This window comes from Sinocyclocheilus rhinocerous, unplaced genomic scaffold, assembly GCF_001515625.1.
Source record: "Sinocyclocheilus rhinocerous isolate Xijiao unplaced genomic scaffold, SAMN03320098_v1.1 scaffold444, whole genome shotgun sequence".
Classification (NCBI taxonomy): domain Eukaryota; kingdom Metazoa; phylum Chordata; class Actinopteri; order Cypriniformes; family Cyprinidae; genus Sinocyclocheilus; species Sinocyclocheilus rhinocerous.
In genome coordinates, this window is record NW_015645540.1 from 1,113,830 (window position 1) to 1,126,254 (window position 12,425).

Genomic DNA, 12,425 nt, shown 5'->3' on the forward strand with positions numbered 1-12,425 from the left:
ATTATTAGATGTCAAAACGATAATGAGATGTGGAATGCGTTTTGATAGGAACGAACGTCACCGCGACTGAAGGCCGCGTAGCGCGCGCGGTGCGCATGCGGGCATTAATGTAGTAATCAGCATGGGAAGATCTGAAGTAAAAACAGGTGTATGTTCCTCACCTGCGCCAAAGAGGAAGTAAAGTGACAGCCCCAAATAATCTATAAACTACTTACAGAACAGTTTTTAAAGTAATAGTGCAGACATAAAAACAAATTTCTCGAACACAACACGGTTTTTGTTCATGCAATGAGGGTATATAATGACCACAGGCTGTCACGCTTCAAAAGGTTTGCCAGATTTACTTATAATGTTGCAAAAGAAATCAAATCTCTTTCTTTGTTCTTTTGAACTTTGTATTCGTAAAAGAAAAAACGTATTACGGTTTCTACAAAAATATTTGGCAGCACAATTGTTTTCAACATTGATAATGATACGAAATGTTTCTTGAGCACGAATTCAGCATATTAGAATGTTTTCTGAAGAATCATATGACACTGAAGACTGGAGTAATTACTGTTTTTACTGTATTTTTATCAAATAAATGCAACATCAGAAATACAACATAAAAGACATCTTTTAAAAAAAAAACACTTTTAGTCCATATTTACTTACAAATAGTTCTTTGTTTATTTAAAGTGAAACCAGGTAAGACCCACAGAGTTGCAATTTAATAAAAAAAAAGTAATTGAAGTCAAGTTTATGTACATATATGTGATTGAATCAAGTACCAAGAAACTGCCAATACAAAGTCCTTGCTTTGTGCTGGGTATGTACTGGTTCCTCTTTCAATTTCTATGAAATGCCTCTCTCAATCTCTCTGATTACAGATACAGTCATGACTCCCTCAGTGCGTTTACAGGAAATGATCCGGGTCATCCGAAGTGCCCGGACGCAAGGTGAGGAGAGGGGCATCATCCAAAAAGAGTGTGCAGATATCCGAGCACAGTTTCGCCAGGGTGACAATGGGGAGCGTTCGCACAGCCTGGCAAAACTACTCTACGTGCACATGCTGGGCTACCCTGCGCACTTCGGCCAGGTAACTGTCAACATGTGTGTGCGATTGCACTGATGGATAATGAGATTTTACATCTCTGATTGTGGATACATCACATCATACCACCTCATTTATTTCTTGTCTGTGCATCCTTCTCTTTCTGTACTCATATTATGTTTTTTGGTCATCTTTTCACCTGTTATATATCTTTATATGATGATAACTTTAGTATTGACTCCTGCAGATGGAGTGTGTACGTCTGATTGCCAGCCCCAGGTACAGCGAGAAGCGGATTGGTTACCTGGGAGCCATGATGCTCCTAGATGAGAAACAGGATGCTAGTTTACTGATCACCAACTCAATCAAGAAGTAAATACTTTACATATTTTTAAGCAGAATGCCTTTTGTAATTTTTATTTATTTTTTTTCCCCAAAGAATAGCTTGCCCAAAAATGAAAATGTACTCACCCTCAAGCCATCCAAGATATAGATGAGTTTGTTTCTTCATAAGAACCGATTTAAAGAAATGTAGCATTACATCACTCGCTCTCCAGTGGATTCTCTGCAGTGAATGTGTGCTGTCAGAATGAGAGTTCAAACAGCTGATAAAAGCATCACAATAATCCACATGACTCCAGTCCATCAATAATATCATGTGAAGCAAAAAGCGTTGTCTTTGTAATAAACAAATCCATAATTATAATGTTTTTAAACTTAAAACCTCTTTTTGGACTCTCATTCTGACGGCATCTGTTCACTCCAGAGGATCCATTCATGAACAAATAATGTAATGCAAAATTTCTCCAAATCTGTTCCGATGAAGAAACATGATGGCTTAAGTGTAAATAAGTTTTCAGCAAATTAAACTTTTTGAGTGAACAATCCATTTAAATAAATGTGCTTTTATTTTATATAAACACATTTTCTTTGATTTATTTACTTATTTTTTTATTTGCTTTTATTTAATGTAATTCAAGTTTTGAATCATTATTCTGACTGGCCATTTTATCTCCGTTGTAGTGACCTTTCCCACAGCAGTCAGTATGTTCAGTCTCTGGCTCTATGCACTCTGGCCTGCATGGGTTCAGCTGAGATGTGTCGAGATCTGGCACCAGAGATTGAACGGCTCCTCAGGGCATCTAATTCTTATATCAAGAAAAAGGTCAGTTCATGACATTTTATGTCAATAAACATATAGTTTAAGTCATGTCAGCATCTAAACTAACACACTCCTGTTAAATTATGTTTTATTTCTGTGTACTGTTGATAATGATTAATGATTTAGGCCACGCTGTGTGCCGTCCACATAATAAGAAAGGTCCCAGAGCTTGCAGAGCTGTTTACTCCTTCAGCAAGGTCTCTGCTCTCTGAAAAGAACCATGGTTAGTGTTTCTTTTTGCAACCTATGCATAAACATAAAAAAATCTTATTATGTGCAGTGTTTTTAATGATTTTTTAAAAATAATTGCCTGACTCTTTCCACAGGGGTTTTGCATGGGGCTGTAGTTCTTATCACTGAATTGTGTGAGCATAATCCTGACACTCTTGATCAGTTCCGCAAGGTAATTCAAGTGAATTTTCTCCAAAGCCTTTAGTTTAACTACTCAGTTATACAGACTTTTATGATTTTTTTTTTCTTACCATTTCATTAGGCTGTTCCTGAACTGGTTCAGATTATGAAAGGTCTTGTGACATCCAGTTATTCTCCTGAGCACAATGTAGCTGGTATCAGCGACCCTTTTCTACAGGTCTTGTTGGCTACAGTCAAACTCAATATCACTCTTTATTACAACACACTTTCTATATTTTATACTAAACTCTCTGAATATTAGGGTTTGATTGGTCTCTTTCTGTCCCTCAGGTTCGCATTCTTAGATTGCTAAGAATCCTGGGCCACAATAATGACACCGCTAGTGATGCCATGAATGACTTGTTGGCACAGGTACAACAGAACAAACACACCCTGTGTAATGTAGTTATGTATATTTAAAGCAGAGTTTATAATGCTTGATCTTGGTGATTCTGATGCACAGGTGGCTACAAATACAGACAGCAGTAAGACTGCAGGCAGCGCTGTGCTGTATGAAACAGTCCTAACTATCATGGACATCAACTCAGAGAGCGGGCTTAGGGTTGGTTACAATTTCATATTCAGTTTTATGTTGAGTAGGGATTGATTTAAATGGGAGCGTGGACTGGCGTTTCTGTAGTTTATTTTGGGTCTTTAAATGCATCTAATTTATGTCTTTTAAGGTGCTAGCTGTAAATATTCTGGGCAGATTTCTACTTAATAATGACAGGAATATTCGGTAAGTTTCTTCTTTATTTTAATGCTTCAATATTTAAAATAATTAAAATCTTAATTAAATTAGATCTAACAGTTATTTTATTTTATAATTTAAAGGGGTCATATGATGCTGCTAAAAAGAACATTATTTTGTGTATTTGGTGTAATGAAATGTGTTTATGCGGTTTAAAGTAAAAAAAACACATTATTTTCCACATACTGTACATTATTGTTTCTCCTCTATGCCCCGCCTTCTGGTTTCTACTGCAGTCGTGCATTGGAACTGTCACTTGCCCTTGTGTCTGCTGTGAACATTCGCTCAATGATGAAGGAGCTGCTAATTTTTCTTTCAACCTGTCCCCCAGAGCTTCGATCTCAAACCACTTCTGGCATCTTCAACGCTGCTGAAAGGTATCAACAGTCCTTTGTACTTCATATCTACCTGTTAGTTTCATCCATTATATGTCTATTTGTCTGTGGCTCGGCCCTGTTCATTTTTCAATGTGTCTCTCCTATTGAACACTCACATCTGAGCAAGTACCTCTCTTACGTTTGCTCTCATACGGGACAATGTCCAGTGAGTTGGTTTCTGTAAGGCATGCCTACGTTTAATGCACATCCCCATCATTTCATTAACTGGCAATGTCAGTGTAAGCTAATTAAAATTCATGAGCTCAGTCTTTGCTATTTTGTGACGTCTCAGCACACCATAATTGGCCCACCCATTCTAAAACGCATCAAGTAGGAATCTCAATATATTGCTTTTTTTGTTTTCTGTGTTAACTTGTCTATCTTTGTGTGTATGTGGCAAGTCACAGGCACTGAACAGCACTGGTCTTTGTGTCTTGGACAGGTATTCCCCTTCTAAGCGCTGGCACATTGATACCATCCTGCATGTACTCACCACGGTAAATAGCCACTGCTATGCAACCAAACCAGTTACATACCTCCTAAAATATGATGAAAAGTCATCCCATTGACAAATAAACAATGATGTTCAGTCTGGTAAAACCTTATTGTTTGGTTATAGTTCATCCAAAAATGTCATAATAACAGTCAACACAGTATTATTTTCTTTCTTCTATGAAACAATTGGACATCTTAGGCACAATGTTAACTCACATTTCCATGCAATGAAAATAAATGGTAAATTTTACTGGTAAATGGTAGTATACGATTGGTGTGCATTATTTCATGTCTTCTGAAGCCATACTATAGCTTTGTATGAGGAACAGACTTTAATCTTGTTTGGTAAAATCTCCTAAAACTCACTTTCATGTTTCTCGTCAAATGTACGTAGCCCTGCACATGACATGCAGACAAAAATATATCGCCATAGCCACTAATTAGGAAATGGTTACCACAAATAAAGAAATTGTTCCCTCATTTCAGTTAAATCATGGCCACAAATAAAAAAATATTTATTTTTCCTCCGCATGTCATGTTCAGGGCTCTATAAAATGAGTTTGAACAACATGAGAGAATCAGTTATTTAAATTTAAATGATGTACACCTCTCTTAGGCGGGGGGCGATGTAAGAGATGAGACTGTGCCCAACCTAATCCAACTCATCACTACTGCATCTGAGCTTCACTGTTACACTGTTCACAAACTCTATCGAGCACTTGTAAAAGATATTTCACAGGTAAGTACACTTTTATTCGCTTATTAGTCTGTAAACAATATTACGCATGTGTAAGTGCTCTTTTACAAGAGATGCGTTCTGGAATCTTGGAATCTTGTGTGTTTTAGCCATTGAGCATCTCTGGACCATGAATACAACATTTTTAGGATGTTGTCCCATTTTTTTCAAGCATTTTTGATTTCTGTATGCCCTTTGTACGTGCTTGTGTGTAATAGACAGTTTATCTTCACAGCAACCCTTGGTCCAAGTTGCATGCTGGTGTATAGGAGAATATGGAGACCTGCTGCTGAAGGGCGAGTGTGAGGAGATTGAGCCTGTGCAGGTAAACAGATATGAAGATTATATAGAAGGCATTTGTGGAGCACCAATCAGAGTCTCTATAGAATCAATGTGAATCTGACAAATAAATTGATACATATAGTGTATTTTATGTTGCAAGTCACTTACAGAAAAGTATCCAAAATGACTTTTTGAACAAGTACCATAATGGTGCCAAGTTGTTCTCTTTTTGGAGTATCATGTAAATATCATTGTACATGAATATGCTAGTTATTGTGGTAGGGCTGAGCCGTTAACTAGTCAATAGACTAGCATGCTTTACTTTTGCATGTAAATTTTAACGGTAACTATGAGATTGTCAGCAAGATAAAAACCTTCTGAGAAGTTGTGTCTCACAAACCTACCCAATTATAATAATTTATCCTTAAAACCAACTAGTCAGTTTTGAAAATATGTAGTTTTTCTTTACACTCTGTATGAAATTACCATGGTACTAATAGCTGATGCCACCCTTTTACCACCAAAGTGATTGTTTTGTAAGGATAGAGTAAACTGAGTTTTGGGCTTTTTTCTGTCACTAGGTTACTGAGGATGACGTCCTGGATGCCTTGGAAACAGTTCTACAGTCTCACATGTCATCGCCCGCAACCAGAGGCTTCGCACTCACTGCTACCATGAAGCTGAGCACTCGTATCACAGACAATGTCGAGTGAGACATGCTTTTATGAAATACTGGCAAGTTAGACAGAATTAAAAAATGATGGATGAACCAATTACGTTCGGGCCAATTATTATTTAAAAGTTTTACTGTATTTTTTTCTTAATATATCAAAAATAAAACACTAAAAACAAGTGCTACAAGTAAGTTTAGGCATCAAAAAATCTCAATCTCATTTTGAGATCTGCTAAAGATTACATATAATGGTGTTATTCATGCATTAGGTTTTTTGTTTTGTTTTTTACTTTATTTTTTATTAACTTTAGCATTCAGTTGATTAAATGTCACAGTAAAGACTTTTACAATGTTACAAAAAAATCAATTTCAAATAGATGCTATTCTGTTGAATTTTCTATTCATTGAAGAATCTGAAAATTTAGCTTTGCCAATCTCATTTTGAGATCTGCTAAAGATTACATTTAATGGTGTTATTCATGCATTAGGTTTTTTGTTTTGTTTTTTACTTTATTTTTTATTAACTTTAGCATTCAGTTGATTAAATGTCACAGTAAAGACTTTTACAATGTTACAAAAAAATCAATTTCAAATAGATGCTATTCTGTTGAATTTTCTATTCATTGAAGAATCTGAAAATTTAGCTTTGCCATTACAGGAATAAATAACATTTTGAAATATATTTAAAAAGAAAACTTTTATTTTAAATTGTAATAATATCTCAATATCTTTACTGTATTTTTCATCAAATAAATGCAGCGCTGGTGTACAGCTAAAAAAGGATGATAACTTTTAAAATATATTTAAAAAGAAAACTTTTATTTTAAATTGTAATTATCTCAATATCTTTACTGTATTTTTCATCAAATAAATGCAGCGCTGGTGTACAGCTAAAAAAGGATGATAACTTTTATGGTATCGAATACGTACATCCCTAGGGAAAAAAATCACTCACACAAACATACTTTATTTGTACTTTATCTGTTTGGTCTTACAGCTTTTTCATCTTTATGTTTTTTTTCTCAATCAGCCGAATCAGAAGTATTGTCAGTATCTACGGCAGCTGCATTGACCTGGAACTTCAGCAGAGAGCGGTCGAATATAATGCACTCTTTAAGAAATATGACCACATGAGGTACCGCCGTGTGTTTTCATAGAATATTATTGTTCATTAAAAAACATCATGCATGAATGGTGCTGCTTTTCAATGTTTTCTTCTCAGAGCTGCAGTATTGGAGAGAATGCCTGTGATGGATAAGAACTCACCTGGCCACACTAATGGAGACACATCAGGAGAAAATAAGGAGCCTGACCCATCCAAACCCAAACCAGTTGAGGCAGGTTTGCTCTCAGAACCAGCAAGCCAGGTAATAATCATAGGATATTGTATTTAGTCATAGAACTGTTAAACAGTAGTGAAATCTTTTTTTGTATTTAAACTTCTGTTAAAGGTGTGTGACCTTTTGGATCTCTTGGGTGGGACGGACACACCTCTTCAGCCCAACCCTGCCCCAACCAGCACTCCAACAACTACCTCTAGCGCAGATCTTCTTGACCTGCTGGGAGGACTGGAGCCGACACCAGGTGGGAACATAGATACCTGAAGAACTCGCCATTCCTCCAGCTGCATTTTTATCTTTTTTTCCCTGAAAGATATACAAGTTTGGGATCATAAAGATCTTTTTTTTAAAATCTGCAAAAATGCGTTAAATTGATCAAAAAATGGCAGTAAAGAAGACATTTACAGTGTTACAAAACATATCTATTTCAAATAAATGCTGTTCATTTGAACTTTCTATTAATCAAAGAATCCTGGAAAAAAATGTGTCATGGTTTCCACAAAACATTGTTGTGTTTATGTGCATGTAGTTCTCACTGAGACTATGAGAGTCTATGAGAAGAATGGATTGAGCCTGGAGATCCAATGTGACAAACAAACAGAAACCGAGGTCATGGTCACCCTTATTGGCTCTAACTCTACTCAGAATGACATCACCAACTTCAATCTTCAAGCAGCAGTGCCAAAGGTCTGTACCTGCTCCACTTTCAAACTTAGCCCTGTTTTAGCACGCACAAGCAGCAGATATTCATTTCAGCAGCCATATTAACAGGTCACAGCATTCACACTGTTCACGAATATTAGTTCTGCATTGAACACTTTTTTGCTTCATGCTGCACTTTGAACTCAGGAAAACTCACTGAATCCAAACTATTTAAGTAGATTATATTCTGTACTTCAGAGTTTTGGTTACGTTCTGTGTAGATTAATTACTATATGGGTGTAATATGGTTTTCCACCACATGCAGATTAAAATTCCCAATAGGTTTTAGATATATTTAATGGCATTCCTGATAACCATTTTATAATTTATGGCATTTCTTAAAATGAAGTACTCTGTTATTGTCTAGTTACCTTCAGTTGATCACATTGTAGCTTTGAAGATTTTTTCCTTTTAAAACCCCACTATTTTTATAACTTAAGATGATTTTTATCATCATTACTTTAGAAAATTGGTCTTTGATTATTAATTAGTTTTAATTTGCTTTCAATTTCTTTTAACATACAAATACCCTGTAAAAAAAAATGCTTAATGTTTTGTTATTAAGCAGGCCTTACTATTTCTATTTTATTTTTTTTAAATCTATGTACACGTTTAACTTGAGAAAGAAATTACATTTTTCAGAAGCGTTTGGATGCTGTCATCTCTTAAAAACTATAATATATCCCCTTTAGAGTGTTCAGCTGCAAATGAAGGCTCCGAGTGGTAATGTGATTCCAGCACATGGCCTTGGTCAAGTCACACAGACTGTTGTACTCAACAATCCTAACAAGGCAAGTCTACCCTGCTTATTCTTGTGCAGCTGTCTTTCTCACTGAACTAATCAGCACTATTTATGCTCAAGCTTGACTATACTTTTATATCCCCCCTATAGGTCAGCCTTAAGATACGGATCCGAGTGTCTTACTCAAATCAGGGTGCAATGCATCAGGACACAGTACAAATTGACTCCTTTCCTAGCCCAGCCTGTCAGCCATCAATCAGCCCTTTGTGACACCTACACGAGTCCAGCATCTCCATGACTGTCTTTTCCATTAAGATGGAAATTTAAGGAAATAGGCAGCTGTCTGTCAACCTCTCTATTATGGACTAAATGCTGTCCCAGCACAGATTCGTTACAATGGGTTTTTATGAAGTGTTATCTTGGTTTGAATTGTCTAGAACAAAGTGTGGTTTCATGTGCTGTCGTTACTGCGCAAGATTAAACAGTCAAACAAATGTTCACTATTATTAGATAAGATCCTTTATGCACGGTCTCTAAATAAGTTGAACTTGAATTACTGGCATCCTTCATGTGTACCTCCGTAACTGATTCTGGGAACAAACAACATGAGCTGTGAGGTCAGTTGAGCTCCAATTGCATTACTGTTATCATTACTGTTACCTTTCTCGTCATCATTTTTTGCCATTTTACCTTTTCCTCTCAAAGTCTCGAGATATACCTAGAGCACCATTGTATCATTTTATTGACGGTGAATGTGAACTCACATATTTAGAATGTACGATTCAAATTTCTCAACCTCATTGTGTGTGTGTGAAACCATAAATATCCATTGTTTATTCTTCTTTCATCCAAACAAAATACAATAAATCATATATACGGTATAATGCACTGTGTTTGAGTTTTAGGAAGATGATAGTTTAGTCAGCATCTCTTTAATGATACAACATGGCTTAAAGAGCCAGGGTTGTTTTAGTTAACTAAAACCTTTATGACCACAATTAAAACCATTATACTTAACTAAAACACTTTTGTTATCTGAAATAAACTTTGAAATAAAAAAAAATTTGAACCAGTTGCCATAGCAACATTTCTCATTTTCATTTAGTTTAGCTTGATGTACTAAACTAAATATACAGACATAAAACAAACTAAATGAAAAAAAAATATTTTTTAGAAATTCAAAATATTACTAAAAAACTACAATAGTTTCTCAGTACTAAACACTGTCAAGAGCTGGATGAGGAGAATGAGTTCAATTATTTTTTTTTTAAATAGCAAAGGATAATGCAAACTAATTTTCTTTATGAGCCTTTATAAGGGAGCAGTGTCTATCTTAACTTAATTAAACACTTTTTTAAGTGCACTAGTTTTTTAGTCATATACTGCAGAATGAAAAGGGCAGAAACAAACTTCAACATGAACTAAAATTTAGGTTGTAAACTGTTCAGAATGCATATGCATATGTTCACTGTGATCACACTAACATGTGATTTATGAAAAGCCAAATGTCCACTTTTGGCTGTAAACACCAGAGCCTCCTGGCAATCCTGCTGTTTGTTTTGATGTACATGATAACACAGATTTCTTCTATTTACAATCTTAACAGAATAGATTAGAGGAAAGACACTGGGTGTCTGCAGGGCTAGTGCAGGTTTTGGCCTCCTCGGAGAGCCAGAACTAAATGCAGAACAGATCCTCCCTGGATCTTGTAGTCAGCAGCAGTCTTCTCATCATTCCTGAAATAAAGAAGGACAGGCGAGAATGATTTTTCCCCTCAATAGCTGAATTCAAACTGACGTATTAACGGGGAACTTTACATTTGTTTTCCGCTGTAAATGAGTCTTTGCTGTTGTGGTGGGATCCCCTCCTTTTCCTCCACCCTCTCTTTGATTCTCTCCACCTTGATGGTAAAAGAGATGAAAATAAACTTCCAAATACTTCCAAAGATAAAGAAATACGATCCACATTAAGCACATCAATCATACCTTGTCTGTAGGCTCGATGTCAATTTCTATTTCTTTGCCTGTGAGTGTCTGAGAAACGATACAAAATTGTTTTGTTTCCGACACACCGGATTCACTCAACTACTAATTCACTTTGACAAGTCGGTTAATCTTTCATTAAATTCAACACATCAAATAATACTGGACAGAATAAACCAGGTTAAAACAGGCCGCTACAAGCTAAGACAAAATTCACTTACCTTAACTTTAATCAACATATCGATGGCTGTATTTTAGCTCATACAGATTAAACAGAAATTAGATAATATTTTTTAACAATAGTAATTGTTAAAAACCTAGTGCAAATGAACCGGCTAAAATGCTTCTGCAGAAAAAAAAGCTCCCTAACTTCCCGTGTATCTGAAATAAACTCCGGGTGTTTTGGTAGAAACGCGATGGTTCCGCTTTTCGATGTCTTTGATGGGCGCGCTCGAAACACAGCTTCTTCTTCTTCTCTCGAGTTTTTTTGGCGGATTGGCAAACCAACGTTAAAGGTGCATGTCCGCCACCTACTGGTCTGGAGTGTGAAACGTACAGTTCAGCTATGAATTAGGCTATTCAACTATTATAGATAATAAAATAAAAAAAGAATAATAATAAAATAAACCAAAAAAAATTTACGTAAATAAATACAAAATTCCAAACTTAGAACACTTTCCATTAATCTTGTCTTTTTTAAATACTTAAACAATTCTCCACATATTCTTGATTGCATTACCCCATAACCTAATAGTGTCTTTAGAGATAGATATACTATTAATTCCCATCAGTTCCAGTTCTTGGAACATCTGATGTCTTTCAAACGCTATACATATTAAAAGAACATGCTCAACTGTTTCTGGTAGACCACATTTATCACAATTGCCTGTTTCATGTTTCCCTATTATGTGCAAACTGTTATTTAATGCTACATGTCCTATTCTCAATCTAGACAAGATAACCTCCTTCCTTCTATTTCCATAACTTACTCTCTCTTTAGCAACACGCTCCTGGATCTTAAATAAATGCCTCCCTTTTCTTTCATTTTCCCAACTTTTTTTTGCCATTTCTTTTCAACTTCTATATATATCAATCTCTTTATTTCAGTTTTACTTATTGTAATTTGGAATTCAACTTGTGGTTGTTCCAGGGTCTTCTTTGCAAGCTGATCAACTCTCTCGTTCCCCTCTACTCCAACATGAGCCGGCACCCAAAGAAAATAAACCAATAACCTTAACTGCCTTATCCTATAAATACTCTGTAGAATTTCATATAATATGTCCTGTCGTGCTTCTGATATTTTTTGTTCAGGTAATGATACCCTACTACTCCCTACTTCATTCTTCTTTCCAACTTTCTTTAGCGCTTCAGAATACGATATCCCTTCCTCGACTCTGACCGTCTGAACTTGCGCCGCCTGCTTCCTCACCTTAACGTACATCCTCCGTATCCCGCACTCTGCTCTCCTCCGCAATTACAGCATTTGGGACTAATTTCTTGCCCACATTCACCATATTCATGTTCACCCCCACATCTTGCGCATCTCTGTTTACCCCTGCAAACTGCCGCCACATGCCCGTACCTTTGGCACTTATAACATCTCAGAGGAGGAGGAATATATGGCCTGACCATATAACTTACAAATCCTAAGAAGACTCTGCTAGGTAGCTTATTTTCATCAAAGTGAATCATGACTGAGAGACTGTCAATTTTTTCATTGTTTCTAGTACACTTCAATC

The 12,425-nt window shown here is 36.0% G+C and overlaps 2 protein-coding genes across 2 annotated transcripts; one reads left to right on the top strand and one right to left on the bottom strand.

Moving 5' to 3' along the window:
* Positions 1-829: 829 nt before the first annotated feature.
* Positions 830-9,583, top strand: LOC107706287 (AP-1 complex subunit gamma-1-like). Its single transcript, XM_016509965.1, has 19 exons — positions 830-1,078; positions 1,281-1,405; positions 2,057-2,198; positions 2,322-2,418; positions 2,522-2,598; positions 2,689-2,784; positions 2,898-2,978; positions 3,070-3,168; positions 3,565-3,734; positions 4,177-4,231; positions 4,846-4,968; positions 5,201-5,290; positions 5,829-5,956; positions 6,951-7,055; positions 7,143-7,287; positions 7,372-7,504; positions 7,790-7,947; positions 8,655-8,753; positions 8,855-9,583. The coding sequence occupies exons 1-19, from the start codon at positions 842-844 to the stop codon at positions 8,972-8,974; spliced, it is 2,280 nt and encodes a 759-aa protein (XP_016365451.1). The 5' UTR covers positions 830-841; the 3' UTR covers positions 8,975-9,583.
* A 323-nt stretch (positions 9,584-9,906) lies between these two features.
* Positions 9,907-11,130, bottom strand: nedd8l (NEDD8 ubiquitin like modifier, like). The gene is made up of 4 exons (XM_016509981.1): positions 10,908-11,130; positions 10,690-10,737; positions 10,522-10,604; positions 9,907-10,440 (listed from the first exon to the last, which is right to left on the bottom strand). Exons 1-4 carry the CDS (start codon positions 10,923-10,925, stop codon positions 10,347-10,349), a joined length of 243 nt encoding a protein of 80 aa, XP_016365467.1. The 5' UTR covers positions 10,926-11,130; the 3' UTR covers positions 9,907-10,346.
* Positions 11,131-12,425: the final 1,295 nt, after the last annotated feature.

What these genes read in the sequence shown, in the direction of transcription:
- LOC107706287 (XM_016509965.1), top strand. Translation starts at nt 842, where the DNA reads ATGCCTCTCTCAATCTCTCTGATTACAGATACAGTCATGACTCCCTCA. An exon ending in TTCAAGCAGCAGTGCCAAAG is followed by an intron (nt 7,948 to 8,654) that starts GTCTGTACCTGC and finishes TATCCCCTTTAG; the next exon opens with AGTGTTCAGCTGCAAATGAA. An exon ending in TACTCAACAATCCTAACAAG is followed by an intron (nt 8,754 to 8,854) that starts GCAAGTCTACCC and finishes TCCCCCCTATAG; the next exon opens with GTCAGCCTTAAGATACGGAT.
- nedd8l (XM_016509981.1), bottom strand. An exon ending in ACATCGAGCCTACAGACAAG is followed by an intron (nt 10,605 to 10,689) that starts GTATGATTGATG and finishes TTTACCATCAAG; the next exon opens with GTGGAGAGAATCAAAGAGAG. An exon ending in ATTTACAGCGGAAAACAAAT is followed by an intron (nt 10,441 to 10,521) that starts GTAAAGTTCCCC and finishes TCTTTATTTCAG; the next exon opens with GAATGATGAGAAGACTGCTG.